At 36.2% G+C, this 18,405-nt stretch overlaps 1 protein-coding gene across 1 annotated transcript in view; it reads left to right on the top strand.

Annotated features, from left to right (window-relative positions):
• Window positions 1-18,405, top strand: part of LOC117333350 (NACHT domain- and WD repeat-containing protein 1-like) — a 29,574-nt gene that overhangs the window by 7,660 nt on the left and 3,509 nt on the right. Inside the window, exons 4-26 of the mRNA XM_033892609.1 lie at window positions 1,965-2,080; window positions 3,354-3,565; window positions 5,638-5,772; window positions 6,255-6,383; window positions 7,025-7,233; window positions 7,409-7,557; window positions 8,720-8,822; window positions 9,421-9,633; window positions 9,845-10,175; window positions 10,407-10,559; window positions 10,784-10,930; window positions 11,054-11,267; window positions 11,588-11,744; window positions 12,133-12,301; window positions 12,886-13,245; window positions 13,428-13,676; window positions 14,206-14,476; window positions 14,777-14,906; window positions 15,633-15,801; window positions 16,055-16,188; window positions 16,593-16,848; window positions 17,164-17,331; window positions 17,551-17,717. Coding sequence (XP_033748500.1) covers window positions 1,965-2,080; window positions 3,354-3,565; window positions 5,638-5,772; window positions 6,255-6,383; window positions 7,025-7,233; window positions 7,409-7,557; window positions 8,720-8,822; window positions 9,421-9,633; window positions 9,845-10,175; window positions 10,407-10,559; window positions 10,784-10,930; window positions 11,054-11,267; window positions 11,588-11,744; window positions 12,133-12,301; window positions 12,886-13,245; window positions 13,428-13,676; window positions 14,206-14,476; window positions 14,777-14,906; window positions 15,633-15,801; window positions 16,055-16,188; window positions 16,593-16,848; window positions 17,164-17,331; window positions 17,551-17,717 — 4,341 coding nt within the window. The remainder of the gene's footprint in view (window positions 1-1,964; window positions 2,081-3,353; window positions 3,566-5,637; window positions 5,773-6,254; window positions 6,384-7,024; window positions 7,234-7,408; window positions 7,558-8,719; window positions 8,823-9,420; window positions 9,634-9,844; window positions 10,176-10,406; window positions 10,560-10,783; window positions 10,931-11,053; window positions 11,268-11,587; window positions 11,745-12,132; window positions 12,302-12,885; window positions 13,246-13,427; window positions 13,677-14,205; window positions 14,477-14,776; window positions 14,907-15,632; window positions 15,802-16,054; window positions 16,189-16,592; window positions 16,849-17,163; window positions 17,332-17,550; window positions 17,718-18,405) is intronic.

Raw genomic sequence — 18,405 nt, 5'->3', positions numbered from 1 at the left:
ATGGTTATTTATTTTTACGTGTTTACAGTCATTGCTCGCCAACAAGTATGGCTATTTGTTACGTGTTTACAGTCATTGCTCGCCAACAAGTAGGGTTATTTGTTACGTGTTTACAGTCATTGCTCGCCAACAAGTATGGTTATTTGTTACGTGTTTACAGTCATTGCTCGCCAACAAGTATGGTTATTTGTTACGTGTTTACAGTAATTACTCGCCAACAAGTATGGTTATTTGTTACGTGTTTACAGTCATTACTCGCCAACAAGTATGGTTATTTGTTACGTGTTTACAGTAGTTGCTCGCCAACAAGTACGGTTATTTGTTACGTGTTTACAGTCATTGCTCGCCAACAAGTACAGTTATTTGTTACGTGTTTAAAATCATTGCTCGCCAACAAGTATGGTTATTTGTTACGTGTTTACAGTCATTGCTCGCCAACAAGTACGGTTATTTGTTACGTGTTTACAGTCATTACTCGCCAACAAGTACGGTTATTTGTTACGTGTTTACAGTCATTGCTCGCCAACAAGTACGGTTATTTGTTACGTGTTTACAGTCATTGCTCGCCAACAAGTACGGTTATTTGTTACGTGTTTACAGTCATTGCTCGCCAACAAGTATGGTTATTTGTTACGTGTTTACAGTCATTGCTCGCCAACAAGTATGGTTATTTGTTACGTGTTTACAGTCATTACTCGCCAACAAGTATGGTTATTTGTTACGTGTTTACAGTCATTACTCGCCAACAAGTACGGTTATTGGTTACGTGTTTACAGTCATTGCTCGCCAACAAGTATGGTTATTTGTTACGTGTTTACAGTCATTACTCGCCAACAAGTACGGTTATTGGTTACGTGTTTACAGTCATTGCTCGCCAACAAGTATGGTTATTTGTTACGTGTTTACAGTAATTACTCGCCAACAAGTACGGTTATTTGTTACGTGTTTACAGTCATTGCTCGCCAACAAGTATGGTTATTTGTTACGTGTTTACACTAATTACTCGCCAACAAGTACGGTTATTGGTTACGTGTTTACAGTCATTGCTCGCCAACAAGTATGGTTATTTATTACGTGTTTACAGTCATTACTCGCCAACAAGTATGGTTATTTATTACGTGTTTACAGTCATTACTCGCCAACAAGTACGGTTATTTGTTACGTGTTTACAGTAGTTGCTCGCCAACAAGTATGGCTATTTGTTACGTGTTTACAGTCATTGCTCGCCAACAAGTATGGTTATTTGTTACGTGTTTACAGTCATTACTCGCCAACAAGTATGGTTATTTGTTACGTGTTTACAGTCATTGCTCGCCAACAAGTACGGTTATTTGTTACGTGTTTACAGTCATTACTCGCCAACAAGTACGGTTATTTGTTACGTGTTTACAGTCATTGCTCGCCAACAAGTACGGTTATTTGTTACGTGTTTACAGTCATTACTCGCCAACAAGTACGGTTATTTGTTACGTGTTTACAGTCATTACTCGCCAACAAGTACGGTTATTTGTTACGTGTTTACAGTCATTGCTCGCCAACAAGTACGGTTTTTTGTTACGTGTTTACAGTCATTGCTCGCCAACAAGTATGGTTATTTGTTACGTGTTTACAGTCATTACTCGCCAACAAGTATAGTTATTTGTTACGTGTTTACAGTCATTGCTCGCCAACAAGTACGGTTTTTTGTTACGTGTTTACAGTCATTGCTCGCCAACAAGTATAGTTATTTGTTACGTGTTTACAGTCATTACTCGCCAACAAGTATAGTTATTTGTTACGTGTTTACAGTCATTGCTCGCCAACAAGTACGGTTATTTGTTACGTGTTTACAGTAATTGCTCGCCAACAAGTACGGTTATTTGTTACGTGTTTACAGTCATTGCTCGCCAACAAGTATGGTTATTTATTACGTGTTTACAGTCATTACTCGCCAACAAGTATGGTTATTTGTTACGTGTTTACAGTCATTACTCGCCAACAAGTACGGCTATCGTAGTCCTCCACGGACTATTTCTGTGGACGAGTTCCAGGTTCTCTCGGCAGGAGTGAAAAACGAGGAAATCAAAACTCTTATTACCAAGTAAGTTTATTCTTTGTTTCAAGTACCGCTACTTATATAAGAAAATGTGTCTAGTATCCATGCTATGCTATCTTTTATCTAGAAAAACATATAATTCATCTTTGTAGCAGAAATGTTCTTTGAGATATCGCGTGTTTTATAAATACAACTTAACATACATGTAATTGAAGCTTTCAATGGGTTACAGTTTACTAGTGCATTATACTCTAGCATCCTCAAACAATCTATCGATATGAAATACTTATATCCATGAATTGATACCATTCAAAACAGAAAACAAAAACAAATACCTTTATATTAAAACAGGCTAACCCTGGAGGTAAACTATGTACATATAATACCTGTCTGTTTCGGTTTAGACGTCACAATCCAATTGGAGTTAAAACTGAACAATTTGTTTTGAAAACATTGCATATGGAGGGTTGTTGTTAAATTGGTAATACTTGCTTTATGATTAAAAATGGAACACGTAGTCCAAATTCAAGGTAAAATGTCTATGTTCCTAATACAGAATAGGCCGAGGGAGAAATCTTTATGGTATTATTTTAAAAGATCGATATTCATTAAATCTCCATGATGAGATTTTGAATAAAAGTATTAAATATATACATATATATGTGTGTTTGTGTCTGAATTTAAAATGGTAAATATGTTTGTATATATTGCTGTTCCAATACGTTCAAAAGCGATAATGTTTGCTATGTTTATTTGATAAAAAAAAAAAAAAAATTTGGATGGTATCGAAACAACACTGGAACATTGTCACTGTCGGTGATTCTTGCCTGCTAATAATTCAGTTGCTAACACACAACAAATCATGATACACGTAACATTTAAAGTAACGTGAACTAGTATATCGAATTTGAAACTTGATATAACTGATAGAAATTGTTAAATATTATACATGCATAAACAATATACTCGTATGATGTAACATTGTCTTCCTCCACTTGCTATTATTTTGTAGTGATAAAGGTCGATTTCAGTTTTATGTAAAACTAAGAAAAACAGGACATTTTCTTGCAGATAAAACATTTACACGGAACTAAGATGAGAAATATGTCAACAAAATATAGAGGCATTGTTAAATACGTAGACATAATAGAGGGGGCCATTGATAGGGTCACTTTGTATTATGTATATGTTTCAAATTATCCAAAGGTTTATTGTCATGTATTTAGAAATTGGTGTCATTGCAGTCGAGAGTTTTTGTGGGAAAACAACTTTACTGCATCACAGAAAGACATATAAAAGCAGTTAATATATTTTACAGGTGGTATCTCCGTGATGATAATGCTGTGCCCCCAGAGTACGTGTTACAGCCCATCAGCAAATACATACCTAACCGACTTAGTCATGACAAAGACCTACAGAGTGCGGCAAAGGATGAATGGAACGATGACGAATGTGACATGCAGGACGCTTTGGAAGAGTCAGCCCGAGCCAATCTCCCTAAAGAACAGGCGGAGAAATACTACGTATCTAGTACGTACTCCTTCATATAACACACTTGAGGAATAAACCCGAGCCATCTTATAGACATAGAGGATCTGTCATGAGTTTCCCTTCATATTAGATTTATGATACGAGTTTTGAATTTTTTATTTTTGCGAGCCTCTGGCGAGCAAAAATAAAAAATTCTTAACGAGTATCATAAATCTAATATGAAGGGAAACGAATGACAGATTCTTTTTATCATATGACGTTTTCTTTCATCGTTCCCCATCAAAAACTTATTTTCTCTTTTGCCTTGAATCGTCACATCTCAACCAAATCACCCGAACCTTCGAAGTAGTTCAATTATACCGACGAGAGAAGAAATAGTTCTAACACAACTGACTCTTGAAAAGGATTCATTTTATTAAATACACGTCTCAAAACAAAATTTCAGCATTTTTTCATTTAATCTATAATAGATAAATTGTCCTTGGTGTTTGAAACAATGAGGAAAATATTTTAGTTTGAAAGTTCATGAGCGACTGTTTTTGATGTGACGAAGCCGTGACGTCACTTGGCGCGATAATGGAGGCTTCGTTGTACAAATGTCTATTCGCTGTCGCTGTCGTACAGAACCATTGTACGGCGCCTTTTCACTGCTTTGTGTTTATCCTCGTCATCGCGGGAGTTTATGGAGATGTGAATATTCCCACTGAACATTGTGTTCAGACTGCCGTGAAAAGCGACTTTGGATGCCGATTTGTTGGCAGTGTTGTTTGTTTTGACATTACACGTGTTTGTCGACGACAGTGTCAGCATGTTATTCTGAGTAACCGTTGAAGGCAAGTTGTAACAATCTACATTGCCGTTTTTCATGAGGATTTTATTAAATAATGTTATTATTTGTTTATTTGAAAAGAATCTAGACTAGATATATCTCATCGGACAACGCAACCGCAATTTTCTATCGGAGTTGAAATATGTTACTAGGGGTCGTAAAATTTTAGATGTTTGCCAGGCCTAATTTAACATCTTATAGTATAAATATAATTAAAAAACTTAGGATGTTTACATCTTGGATTTTATCTTTGATTTTACAATATGTTATGTTAATAGACCAATTTGTCGTTCAGTTGATTTTTTTTCAAAGTTTACAAGCACTAGTCGCCATTTTTACGAGTCGTAGTAAAAAGAAGTAGGTCGTTCCCACGCGTATGAATACAGTTCTCACGGAACCAGCCAATCAGCGTAGCGAAAGGTGTTATTACACTAGTGTCATAAAGAAAATTTACGTGATGGGTTTATGACACCGTATATAACGGTAGTCATATGATAAATATGACTACGGCAATCTCCCTAAAAAGGAGACAGAGAACTTCTATGTCTCTAGTTCCGAAGTATCATTCAGATAACACGAGCTTATCTCTCTAAGGAATTCTGACCGAGGTAATATCCCTAAAGAACAGACAGATAGGACAAATACCACGCATCGAGTAAGAACCCTTCAGATAGCACACTTAAGAAACCAGACTGAATCAATATCCCTGGGTATGTAGGTTGAAAAATTCATCTTTATATCCTGCATTAAAACAGCAAAGTTTCAAACAGAAGTGACGCAAAAATACACTGCAATCAGCTGTAAACAGGTGGTAAGTAAGTAACTCGACTTACAACTTATCAAAACTTTTATATAGCTGACGGTTAACAAGTATATAGCGGAATCAAATGTTTAAAACCTGAATAGGTAACTGACTTCTTTGTTGTGCCATACACTTTCAAGAAATGACAAAAATATGTTACTTTATCAGTGTTCTTTATCCAACGTTGGCAAAATCAGTTCGAATCAGACTCTCCATTAGAGTCATACATTATATATCAAACACTACTTACGTCGTCTTTAGTAAGTTACCCCTGTCTAAAGGTGCAATAGACCTAGCCCCTCTCTTCCAATGATACATATTTTAGGATAGCGGGACCTTTAAACTTTCAGATTTTTAGAACAAACCACTCCTTTCTACAAAGTGCATGAACAATACGTTTCTAGTTGTATGGCCATGTGGTTTCGTGTCTTGTGTGGGCTTGAGCGGTGTTATAACCTCCATTTTGGATTGCATTTGTAGTTACAGAGAAGGAGATACAGAAAGGTTTGCTAGACGTGGCTAACCCTGGCCCGCATTGCCTATGGTTCTGGCGTAACATCGATGGAATTGATGAACTGGACGGCAGCAAGCACAAAGTGTTAAGGAGATATATAGGTTCGTAAAATGTACACTTTACAACTCATATATGAGGAATACTGCGAATGAATTAATAAACTTATAATATGAGAATGGAATTTGTACAGCTATGAGCATTGTGTGAAACAATGGAATCTGATGAATATATGAATCTTGCGGTACATCACCCAAACACCTTTATAAAGGAATCATCAACACGAATCAATATTCTTCAGTTGAAAAAGAGAGCTGTACTCTCGAAACATTCTGGCATATATTTAAAGTTTTGTCTATGAAATCCTGGGCAATTAGCTCGTTTTCTCGCGGGCTGACACCCCTGTTATACACAAACCATTGCGCACAATCATCACGTGTATATGAGTATTATTGATTCTTCCCATAAATATAAACGGTCTGAAAAATTTGATTTCGTCAGATATTCAAAGTGAATTCCGCCCCTGTATAACGTGAAATTAAATATGCCACAGAAAGGACTAAAAAACACATGGCTATGATTTCAGACCTGAGTGGAGAGGAGGAGTACTGGAAGGAATCCCGTAGACTGCTCCGTATCCTCGAGGACGAAAAGATGAAGCATCATCTCCCATCCGAAAATGTACACCAGAATACCGTCAGCTGGACTGAAAAAGGTAAGTTATTATACCTGTATCAATGTTCAATTAACGTTCAACAACATGTTTTAATTCTTGATTGTGGAGTGGATTGTAATCGATATATAAATTTCGTACATAAAGGATATTCATGGTATTTTTTTTTTATTTCTTGTGACCTCAAAATCTACCAAGAAAAATGTAGGATAATGATTGACGTATTCATGTTCACAAAGGTACTGGTATTGTGTCTTATGTGTTTTTCTGGAAGAACATGTTGAAAAAAATGGATTTTTGCATAGTTCTGTCATGTACGTGTGTTGGTGATATAGCTCATAACCATATTCCATATACTCTTTACTACTTTGATATTATGAACATTTAATTAAAACATTGGCATCTCAAAGGTCACGGAATCTTATTGCCGCAAAAATTCATTTATCGTACATTGTAACAAAACAAATCACATTTTCATATATTTTTGCAACACTCCTGTAATTTTTGATTATACAGTAAGGATAGTAATCTAGATCTAGATGTTTAGCCAGGTGAACCCTTGACATATGTATATATATATGCTGTTGTACATCTTGCTCTACCGAATGTCCGAGTGAAAATATCCAAATCAACATCAGTTCCTCGCTATCTTACTTCGCTATTTGGAAATGTCTTTTTGGAAGGTATCGATCCCGACAACGCTGAACACAAGCAGTATCTGAAGACTATGACAGATACCTTCATTAAAGAGATGATCGAATTAATAGAACGTGGGATAAAACAACGGTCCGACAGGGAATTGAGCGATCCAGTAATGCTTGAATGCTGTCAGCACATTCGTTTCTGTCAGCAGAAGTGCGAGAATTTCTGTGGAAGAGTGGCGTCCTTAGAAGTATGTAAACTAACTGAAATGTTCTTTCGTGAATAATGCTGAATGGTAGAGATGATTTGGATTTGTTATATTTTCATCTTTTCTCAACAAATTATTATCTGAATTGTCAACCGTTATTTTAGAAACAAAAACAACCTATATTGTACATTTATATATGAATTGCCGGTATTTGTAGAAAATCAAGACGTACATCACATCTGAAAGCACAACGAAACCACTTATTATCCACGGGGCCTCTGGGTGTGGTAAAACGTCCTTAATGGCCATGGCAGCCAAGCTTGTTCCTTCGTGGATGTCCAAAACACAACCAGCAGTCGTCCTAAGGTATAGTCATTCATTGTTGAGTTGTATCAATTTATGTGGTGCCTTACAGGCTTATTGTCGGAACCACTGCGATCAATTTAACATTATCAGTTGTATTTATGACGTCTGCTGTTTAAAATCAACTCAGTTGTAGTAGCTATCATTACAACATTCCCCACTTTGTTTGTGTTGTGTTTGTGTTGTCTTGAACAAAGGGCCGAGGTGGCCGAGTGGTTAAGGTGTCCCGTCACGTTATCATTATATGTCGCAGTTGCCTGTTACTGGCTGTTGGTTTTTCTCCGGGTCCATCGGCTTTCCTCCACCTCCAAACCCAGGCATGTCCTTAAATGAACATGGCTGTTAATAAGACGTTAAACAAAATAAACAAATGTTGAGTATTTATGTGGCAAAAGAGAGTATTCCAAAGATGAATTGAGTGAGTGGATATATCTATATGAAGTAGTGCTTCATTGCTGACAGTTTTCATAAGATCATACTATACTGCTGGTAGAGGAATAAAAAGTGGAAGCCATTCTTATACTTTTCTATATTTCTATATCAATGATAGCCGTCTCGTTCCGGAATGTTATATTTCCTTGTGTGATATAATGTTGTGCATGTTCTAGACTTGTTGATATACCTAGCAGTTTTGTTGTCATCACTATAGTTCTCATTTTGAGAATGTAACTTAATTCCAATCATAATCGCTTTTATCGTTATTGGACCATTTCATCAATATCCATTCTTTAAAGATATCTGAAATAGATGCAATGTATAACTATATGTAAGACGGGCATCATCCATCAAGCAGAAGACGCCTTCTCTTCCGGAACACCTGGTGTTATTCTCCTTCTATTTTTCATGAGTATCCATGCGAATATATATTTTTTGTTTATATCTTGCTTCGAGTTTGATTGATGGTTTTGTTATTATGTCGGTATTCTTTGTTGTTTTTGGAGTTTATTTGAAATTGAATATCGCAATTGAAACGACAGGATCAATTTCCTAAACATCATAGACAATAAACAAGCTGGTGACTGAAACTTAATCACTATAAATTGATTGGCTATGAAAGAATATTATCTTGCCATGGACACTCATATGTTGTGGCAGGTAACATAGTGTCTCATATAAATGTATAACAGTTTCGTTTCCTCTAGTGTGAACAATTTGTTTTGGACAGGTTTATCGGAACAACGCCTGACAGTTCCAATATAAACGGTCTGCTCATCTCTATCATCAATCAGATAAAGACTATCTACAACCAGGCTTCACATAATCCAGAGGTCAGTGACGGTCCTATAGTAATTAGTACCATTTTGTTGGACAGATGATCCCCACCTCCCTCTTTCTTCGAATTTATGCTATGCCATCTCGGGCGACATATTTAAAACGATTAGAAAAGCTTCGTTATTTTCGTGATGATTCCGTGATTCCATATAGAAGTATGCATTATAATGGTTATCTTAAATCAACAGTATATGTCCATTATATAAAATGTCCGTGCATTGTCAAATGGTATTAATTGGAATTATTGGTGATATATGTACAGCACGTAGTTAAGCGCCATGACTGTTACAGAAATTTCGTGAAAAACAAATGTTGTACATGTATTTATAAATGTTATATTGTCAATGTACAGCACATTATATATTTTATCAAACGAGCACAATATATTTATAAGTCACGAGTATTTAGGCGAGTGACATACTAAATCATGTAATGCGCTTAATAGATTCCATATAGCTTTCCCACGCTTTTAACATTCTATGTATTTGTGAGAAAATAGACGAAATGTTTGAATATGTCTATCGTATACGATTGGCTAATAAATGATGTGATCGATCAGAGATTAATGATTTAGCATGATTGATTTTGATACAGAGCCTTCAGGAACTATCAAAGGAACTGGAATATGTACTGAATTTTGCCAAACCCGCGAAACCTCTTATTGTTCTTCTGGATTCCTTAGATCAGATCGACATCTCCTACAATGCCAGGAGTCTTTTCTGGTTACCACGGACCATCAAGAAATATGTCAAAGTGATAGTATCGACACTCGAGGATGAGGAGTTCGAATGCTTTCCTAAGCTTAAGGTACGCAGTGAAATTCTCTGTCAGAAATAATCATAGTAAAAGTTAGGGGAAATTGTGTAACCGGGAATACATTCGTTTTATCAGAGTGATTATTCGTATTAGATAACTCAAATTGGTTTCAGCATAGAGATATTTTTCTGTAGACAGATCTTTGTTGCGTCAGTAATAAAATGTTTGGCTATAAATTACATTTTTATTTAATGAAAAATAGGCTATGTTCAAAGATGAAGAGGACTTTTGGCTTGTGCCAGAGCTGAAAGCCACCGATGCCGAAGGTATTATTCAGCAATGGCTTAAATCCCGAAACAGGACACTCACCTCGCCACAGCTAGAGATACTCAACAAAAGTGTCTACCACTGCCCACTTCCACTGTTTCTTAAACTGTCGTTTGAAAATGCTCAGGGATGGCACTCGTACTGGGACAAAAGCGAAACTGTTCTACAGAAGACAATTAGGAGTAGCATCGATAATCTCTTTACTAAACTGGAGACAAAACACGGGGAAATATTCGTATCAAGAACCCTAGGTTACTTGACAGCTTGTACGTATTCGATTTCATTGACGATCCTTTAAGACAAAATAAACTAATTGTTATCACTATTTGTTAATTTTGAAAAGAAGAATACGGATGAAATGTGTAACGTTCATTTCCAGTATAGTACAAAGCAAAATATTACTATGTCAATTATATTACGGGAAGATCAGTTATTATATTAAAGGAAATCTAGAGTTTTGTGTGGATACTAAGCAATGTAAACTCTTGTTTACCTAGCGAAGAACGGTCTGTCGGAGTCGGAGTTAGAAGACGTGTTGTCATGCGATGAGGACGTACTCAATGACGTATATCAGTTTTGGGTTCCTCCTGTCAGGCGGTTACCTCCCCTGCTATTGGTCCGGCTTAAAGCGGAAATACAACAGTATATAGGTTAGTCATACTTAAAAGTATTTGACGTTAATTGCTAGCTTTTATTTATATTATTTGACTTGTTCATAGATAACATATGGATAATTATTTCATATTTAATGAACGCATTTAAATCATTAACTCGATAAAGGCATTAGAACAATCGTGTACGAAAAGGCTATTTCCGGCATTTAACATAGTCTTAGTCGTTGGTTAATAAACGTTTTGTTATATGAAATTTGTAGTTGAGAGAGGGTCCGATGGAATACGTGTGTTGTATTGGTACCACCGACAGTTTATAGAGGCTGCTAGAGCCAGGTACTGTAAGGCAAGCGTGAGCGTCATGATCAACAAAGGTCTAGCAGACTTCTTCGACGGGAAATGGGCCGACGGTAAGTCAAATCAAGCCCTCCATAACTTTTTCTTCAAAACCTTAATGAAATGATTCGCATATACATGTCATTAGTTCTTTTAGTCATAATCGAAAATGCACTTGTGTCGTTAATGCTTCAAAGGAAAGAAAAAGCCATACGTGGACAAGAAAAAAAAGTCTGGAGAGAGTGACCGACACGTTTCAAGTCAACCACTTATCCATGGAAACTCGTATAATCAGCGCAGACTGAATAATTCTCCCTACCATAGGACTAAGGTCGACGTCCTGGAACTCAAAAAAGAATGTCTTATGAACTACGAATTTTTACAGGCAAAAGTTGTGGCTTCTTCAGTAAGGTGAGAGCCTTGTCGTATGCTACATTACAATGCCCTAAACTGTGTTCTATTAATGGTTCCAGGTTCCAGGTAACAAGGATTTACCGAAGTTTGATAAAACAATTTATAGCATTTGGAACAATGAAATATATATCAATCTGTTTTGAAGATTTCTTCTCCTGCATTTGTATAATCCTCACAATTACTTTATTTTCTTATACAATAAACAAACTTGTGTAATTCTTATTACCAATGGAGATATGAATATTTCCCGATTCGTTTGTTTACGTTTCACTTATGCATATAGTCAATGGCGAACTTCATTTCTTTTTTGTAATAAGACCCATCCTTGATGATTTCGCCTTTGCACGGAAATTGTATCCAAAAGACCGTGACCTGGAGAGTGTAGGAGCAGCAATTGAGATGTCCCAGGGGGCACTGCTATATGACCCATTTCAGCTAGCTCCACAGCTCCTGGATAGATTGGCAGGAGAACAGGTAAATAGCGGTATAATTAGTACAAATATATACAGATACGTGACAAAATAAAGGATAAATATATATCATAAAAGATGGAAGTAATTTGCATTGATATCGAGTGAAACCTATTGTCCAAAACTGTTTTAAAGACGGCTGTTAATGTTTATTTGTATTCATATTTAAAGAGAAATCCTGTTTGATGAATCGGTTCACTTAACGATCTGTACTAGAAGATACTAGTGTAATAATGCATAACTATATAATTAAGTCTAAATGGTACTCAATATTCGGCATATATTGCATATATTACCTAATTCTTCCATATTTAAAGGTGCAATTGACTTGTGAATATTTACAATAACATCATTCAGATGTCAAGTCATTATTTACTCGTTTAATACTTCAGCTCTCCATAGACCTTCTGCGACAGTGTGGGAGTTGTAGTGTGCCTTTCCTCGTCCCAGACCAGGAAGTCCTTATGAAGCCAGGTGGCCAACTGATCTATTGTCTGAGCGGACATCAGGGCCCTGTCCTATCAGTGGACATCAGACAAGATGGAAAAGTTGCCGTATCTTGTGCGTGGAATAGCTAGGTTTATTTAGGAATATACATGTAGCCTTGCTTTCGTGAATATTGTCGAATATCTGTTTAATATCAACGTGGCAACATTGTTAGAGGGATGAATCACTTTCCATGTTGATACCATTTGTATAAATATTTGCCGGTATTCTCCAATAATTGTATACAGAATTTATTTACTCTATCATAGAAGGAAATTGTAAGCAACTGACCACTGAATTGAGAGTATTAACTTACGACCACTTATTCTAGACTGGTAACATTAACCTTATAACATCCATCTAACAAACACATTTTCTAATCTTCCATTGAAATTTAGGAATAATGTAGCTGTTACTAGCTATAGTAACGCATTCAAATGTCGATACACCGGTGGGTTTTCACTTTAAAGAGGTCATCGAAAGGTGTAGTTGTCTGGATACACTGTCTTTATATTTCTATGATTGTTTTGTGGCGTAAAAAGTTAATCAAAATAACATTTCGTTGTATCATGTTAAATAAAAAAAAAAGTTACATTTTTTAATTAAGACGCTGAGTATAACCTGTTTGCTCAATTAAATCATTCAATCCTTTCTTTCAGGTTCTGATGACGACGAAGATTCTGTTAAAACTTGGGATTTAATAGATGGAAAACTTCTCAAGTCGTATGATGGTATCAAGCTGAATCCTTGTCAGGTCCGTTATGTATGCAATGACAAGTATGTCCTCGTAGATTATGCCGACGATTACATCGCGTTACAAGAGTCGGGCGAGGTTGCCTTCTCCATAGATAACATTGGCGGTCAGTCCGCGGTCGGAGGCAAGAATAAAACACTACTGGCCACCTTCTGTGATAATACTGTTGATGTTTACAAAATGGAAAATGGCGAATGTGTGACAACGGTGGAGATTTCAGAATCTAAGCTGATGTTTTGTTTGGACATGCCAAGCGCAATTGCAGGTAAAAATATTTTGATCGTCATTACGTTTTCCTTATCTAAAAGTAATTGTTATGTGTATACAAGACCCAGACTAATGCAGGGAAAATAGCCCGTTTAGTCTCAATGCTAAGATATGATGGAAACTTCCATGTGAAAAAAAAATTAATAAATAATCCGTTTTTTATCTTCTCTGATTGCTTAGCCTCTGAAAACTACGTGGTCCTGACTGACAGTGACCAGCATTTCTTCACTGTATACAACTTCCCGAAGCGATCCCTCAGTAACTGGGTACAGGTGTTCAGTACTGAACGGATTTCCGGTCAACCGGATCTCACCATAGACGCAATAGTAATCATACCGGACGAGAACAGATTCATTCTCTCTAACGTTCGTGACAACGATCTTCATATTTACGACATGAAATCATTGGACAAACTTAAAACAATCAAAGGTAGTATACTAGTATTCAGTTTCCAACATTCAATAATATGTATTTATTATGTTTGCAAGTATCTTCGATAGTGAGTGAATTAATAATTTAGTCAGTCAGTTAGTCAGTTAGTTAGTTAACTAGTTAGTTAGTTAGTTAGTGTTATCACCTACATGATTCTGCCCATTGCTAGGTTTCGTTTCCTCTACCTGTAGTAGTAACAGACCCTTTATATGTTGCTGTAATAACTCTGATGTAGTTTTCAGACACTAATTTAGTGTTTGTAAAGTGTTTGTCCTGACGATTATGTTTTCCTAAACATCAATTTTGACAATTAGAATTAAAATTATACTGTACCGCGATTGTAAGTATCGCATAGCATTTGTGTTAACGGTGCAAAAAAAAACTACGCAAATATGTTGCTCATTTAAAAGAAAGTATTTATGACTTTGATTAAAACCATTTTTGCAGAGAAAATGTTATAGTGTTGCAAAAACTTTAAGTTGAAGTGATACATAGTTTGTATTTCAATTTCTGCTTGTAAAAAAAGGTTTCCGAATGGACTTTGCCCAGAACTATAGGATCACAGCTACCGGTAACTTCCTTTACTTTCCTGGGGAGGTCGATGTTGTTGTTTGGAACCTCAAAAAAGAGCAGCGGTCAGCTATTCTTCCACATCCAGTTCCGTTGCGTAACGTCATTTGTTGGGGATGGAAAACCATGGTAACAGCGACAGACGACACGACAGTTCGAGTGTGGGATCTAGAGAGGAAGGAGAAAGAGACCAAAAACCAAAGTTTGGTTCTCGGTCACATCATACGGTACATTGATTTGATGTCTATGGTCACGTGTTAGTACATCAGCTCTTATTCATATATAAGCTCAATATCTTGAGAAATGGATTTAATTTGGGACGTTGCGGAAATTACACTCTTTCGCCTTATACTGATGAAGATAACAGAGTTTGGTCACCGAAACGTTAGCAATTACTTTCAATACTGGTTGTGAATCATGAAAATATATTCACATATACATGTGTGTTAATGACATCAATATCAATGTCAATTCAGAGGGTATATAACTTGTAAAACATTGATTAAAATAATGTTTATTTTTTCTAGATACTTTGTTCCTATGAACAACCCACGTTATGCTGTTGTCATGGCACAGACAGACAGAACGGACACTGAGAGTGTCTGTCTGCAGGTTTATGATATCCAAGCAAAGAAAGTCGTCCGTGAGGGAACGCCGGTATGTATTACTCTATTACTCTGGATAATAGGCTAATAACATCCCAATCACTGACTAGCCCAAGCAGGATGGCACAGTTAACTATTCATTCAGTTTCTAAAGACAAAACTGAAGATACGTGTGTGTCTCTTGTGCAGGTATTATGGTATGGTTTTAATGACGGAATTGTAGAGTATGAGAGAAACTAAATCAATAGGAAAAATAATTTACTTTCGATGAAAAAAGTAACCGTGATATGAAAAAAACTTTTGACGAAATGATATCGATGTATTTTTTGGTATAATACTCTATGGTAATCAGTCAACAATAACTACATTTCGAGCACTGTACACTTAACTTAAATCGCTACAAATGTTATACTGAGTCATAATTATGGCAGTAAATATTCAATTCCGCATTTTACTGGATAGAGGTGAGACTTAATACAGCATAGAATAAATATTAACATGTTAGGACATAATATCTAGTACAGTATTACAAGACAGTAAAAGGTAGTTTTTGTGTCGTATTTGAATTAACTAGGTAACACTCACATCGGTCTCGTCTAAGTAAACATTTGGATAATATTCAGCTGCAGGTAAACAAATCAATATTATAGTATATTTATGAATTTATATCAGCAGTGGATAGATTAGAGATTAACGAGTATAATACCACAGATATAACTGCGTTGTGTACATGTATTAGTAGATACATATATTTATATACTTACATTGAAAATTCCAGAACGCACCTCCAGGTGTGATTAAGGTCCTTAACGACAAACGTATTGCCGTAGTAACAAGTTCCAGAAAAATCAAGACAATCAGCCTGGACACGATGACCGTAGATAAAGTGTTTGATGGCGACGTGTCACCCTACACTGTGGACATCCATGTCAAATCTGACGGATCAGGTAAAGACCTAAGTGACATATATCACAGTATCACATTGGTGTATTCCTAGAATGCCTTGTTATGTTAAAAATCGTGTACGATGTATGCAAAGTGTTAGCAATTTTGATATTAAAGAAGTCATTAAAGTCAAGGGCAAAATTAAAACCTTTTTTTTCTTAGAGCAATGATGAACTTCCTCTTTTTAGATGAGCTGCAGTCATGCATTTTCATGCAAGTTCCATCATATGTGTGATAAATTGTTAATAATTTTAGAAATCTTAACTCACACAAGAGGAAGGCAGCGATTTAAATTGTATAACGCCTCTACGGGAGAGATAAAAGCAATTATCGAAAGACCAGCCGACGTCAAAAGAGATAAGAAGAGTCCATTTGAGGAAACATTTTACGTATGTACTGTTTTACATATACTGATAAGGATACATTAATATCACTTAAATAATAAATATGGCACTCTATAAAGAATGACAGTCAGTGGCAGATTAAAGATAAGATAAAGGTGCATTCGCACACCACCAATCGATGAATGCTTGATCTAGCGTTTAACGTAGTGGCTGTCAATGCTGATTTTGCAACAAAATTACTTTCTGTTCTAATCTATTCGATACGCATACGATCATTAAATTTTATTCACTGGGCTAATTTCACAGTTTCCTTGGTATGCGGAGAGTGAGGCTAAGAACAGTAAATGTTTCAAATCAAGTCTTACAAAATACTGCTTTACTCCTGCAAACCCCGCCATTTTCATACATAAAATAGATTCGAGGATGTGGATATTATCTGTGTCTAACAGGTCAACAGAGATTGGACAGTGCTGGTCGGACGAATATCTGGAGGACCGTGGCTCGTGTTTGATGTTCCAACATTACAGTGTCTTAAAACAATCTCTCTCAAAGAGTACAATTATAGCGATATGGACATAGAGAAGGCAGTTCTCTCTGACGACGGACACACGTTTGCATTTGGAGTGAATTCCTATATTGAAAGTCCTGGATCGACCAAAGAAAAATACAAATTAGCATCATTTGTCATTTGGAACGTGAATGAAAGTAAGTTGTACATATTAGACATACAACGTAATGGGTTCGCGGCCATATTGGGTAAACCGCAGTACTATAACTCGGCGATCAATCAATTGGTTTAAACAAAAACTAAACTACCGCACTCCATTAGATTTCAAATGAGTTTCAGTAACGTAAAATATTTGTCTTTTCCCTTAGTCTGGAATTGTTCTCCATCTATTTACTCTGTGATATAAATTTTGCGAGTTTCAGTCATTTTATGTGAGTGCATTGATAATGCAACATGTCTCGTGAATTGACACATATAAAAAAATAAACCCGTGGATTTTTTTTAACTACCAGAAAAGCGGATAACCCTCTGCGAGGACAGTGAGTACCAGCAACAATACTTTGAAGTGGCAAACAGGAAGGGAGTGGATGTGTCGGTTGACGAAATGCACGTGCTGGACGCAGGCAGGCTCCTTACAGTACACGATGATTTCATCCTCAGAGTGTGGGACAGAAAAACAGGTATTGTTACGCAGTGATTATCCTCAATGACTGTCTTAATTATTTTTCTCGAAACAATGCATTATCTGATTATTTTCAAATGGCATATTTTTTGCTATTGGAAGAGTTTAAATATTTGTAACTCCACTTCCTGGTCATGGTTTGTGATGGCATTGTGGTATATTTATCTGCATTACACATTATGCTAATTTGTGTTTGTTTTAATTTTCGTATTAAAAGGAGAACTATTAAAGCGATTGGAAGGACACCATAGTGCTGTGCAAGTGTTTCTGAGGGAGGACGGTCCGTATTTCTTTTCATATGCAACATACGAAGAGGAAAATGCTATTCGAGTTTGGGATAAATCTACATTAGACTGTTTAGCGAGCTACAAACTAGATAATACGGTATAGTACGGCATTGTTAATGTTACGAATAATTTTGGAAACACACGAAATGCTTATCATTGCAGATACAATTAATATGTGTAACCGAGAGGTTGGGTTTGCTCCGAATGAAATCCGTATATTTGGTTTAAGAAACATACCAATACGCTCAGTTTGTTAATTTTTCCACAATATTTTTGAAAACAAGTTCAATGAAATTTTGGAATTACTTAGCGTAAATGACTGATTTTATGTTCGTCACAGCTATTACTATGTTCGAAAGACATGGCGATGTACTTATCGATGTAATTCCTCAAGTAAAACAAGTGGTCCAAATGGCCTGCATCGCTCACCTTATATTCACCTGTTTGCTGAATCTCAGCTTTTTATTTAATCAAGAGAACTTTATTCTATGCTTTAAAGTAATGATAAGAAGTTCTTTGTTTGTTTTAACAAATTTGACCACTGTGACATTGAATATGAGTCAAGGTCATTTCTTTTCGCAAACATTATGGAGCATCAGCCCCGTAAACTGACATGGTTTGAGTCCTTTTCTTTTGTCGTTTGAATGTTTTAACAAATTTGACCTACGTGACCTTTTCTAAACTTTGCGGGGCTCTATCCCAGCCATGTATCATGCTTCTACGCCCTTTGGTCGTTCGGGCCAGGTGAGCTGAACATATATTTTCAAATTCTAGCTAGTTTTCGA

The sequence above is a fragment of the Pecten maximus genome, chromosome 8 (assembly GCF_902652985.1).
Source record: "Pecten maximus chromosome 8, xPecMax1.1, whole genome shotgun sequence".
NCBI classification, from domain to species: domain Eukaryota; kingdom Metazoa; phylum Mollusca; class Bivalvia; order Pectinida; family Pectinidae; genus Pecten; species Pecten maximus.
Note: the sequence above shows the minus strand (reverse complement) of the source record. Positions and strands in the feature narration are given on the sequence as shown.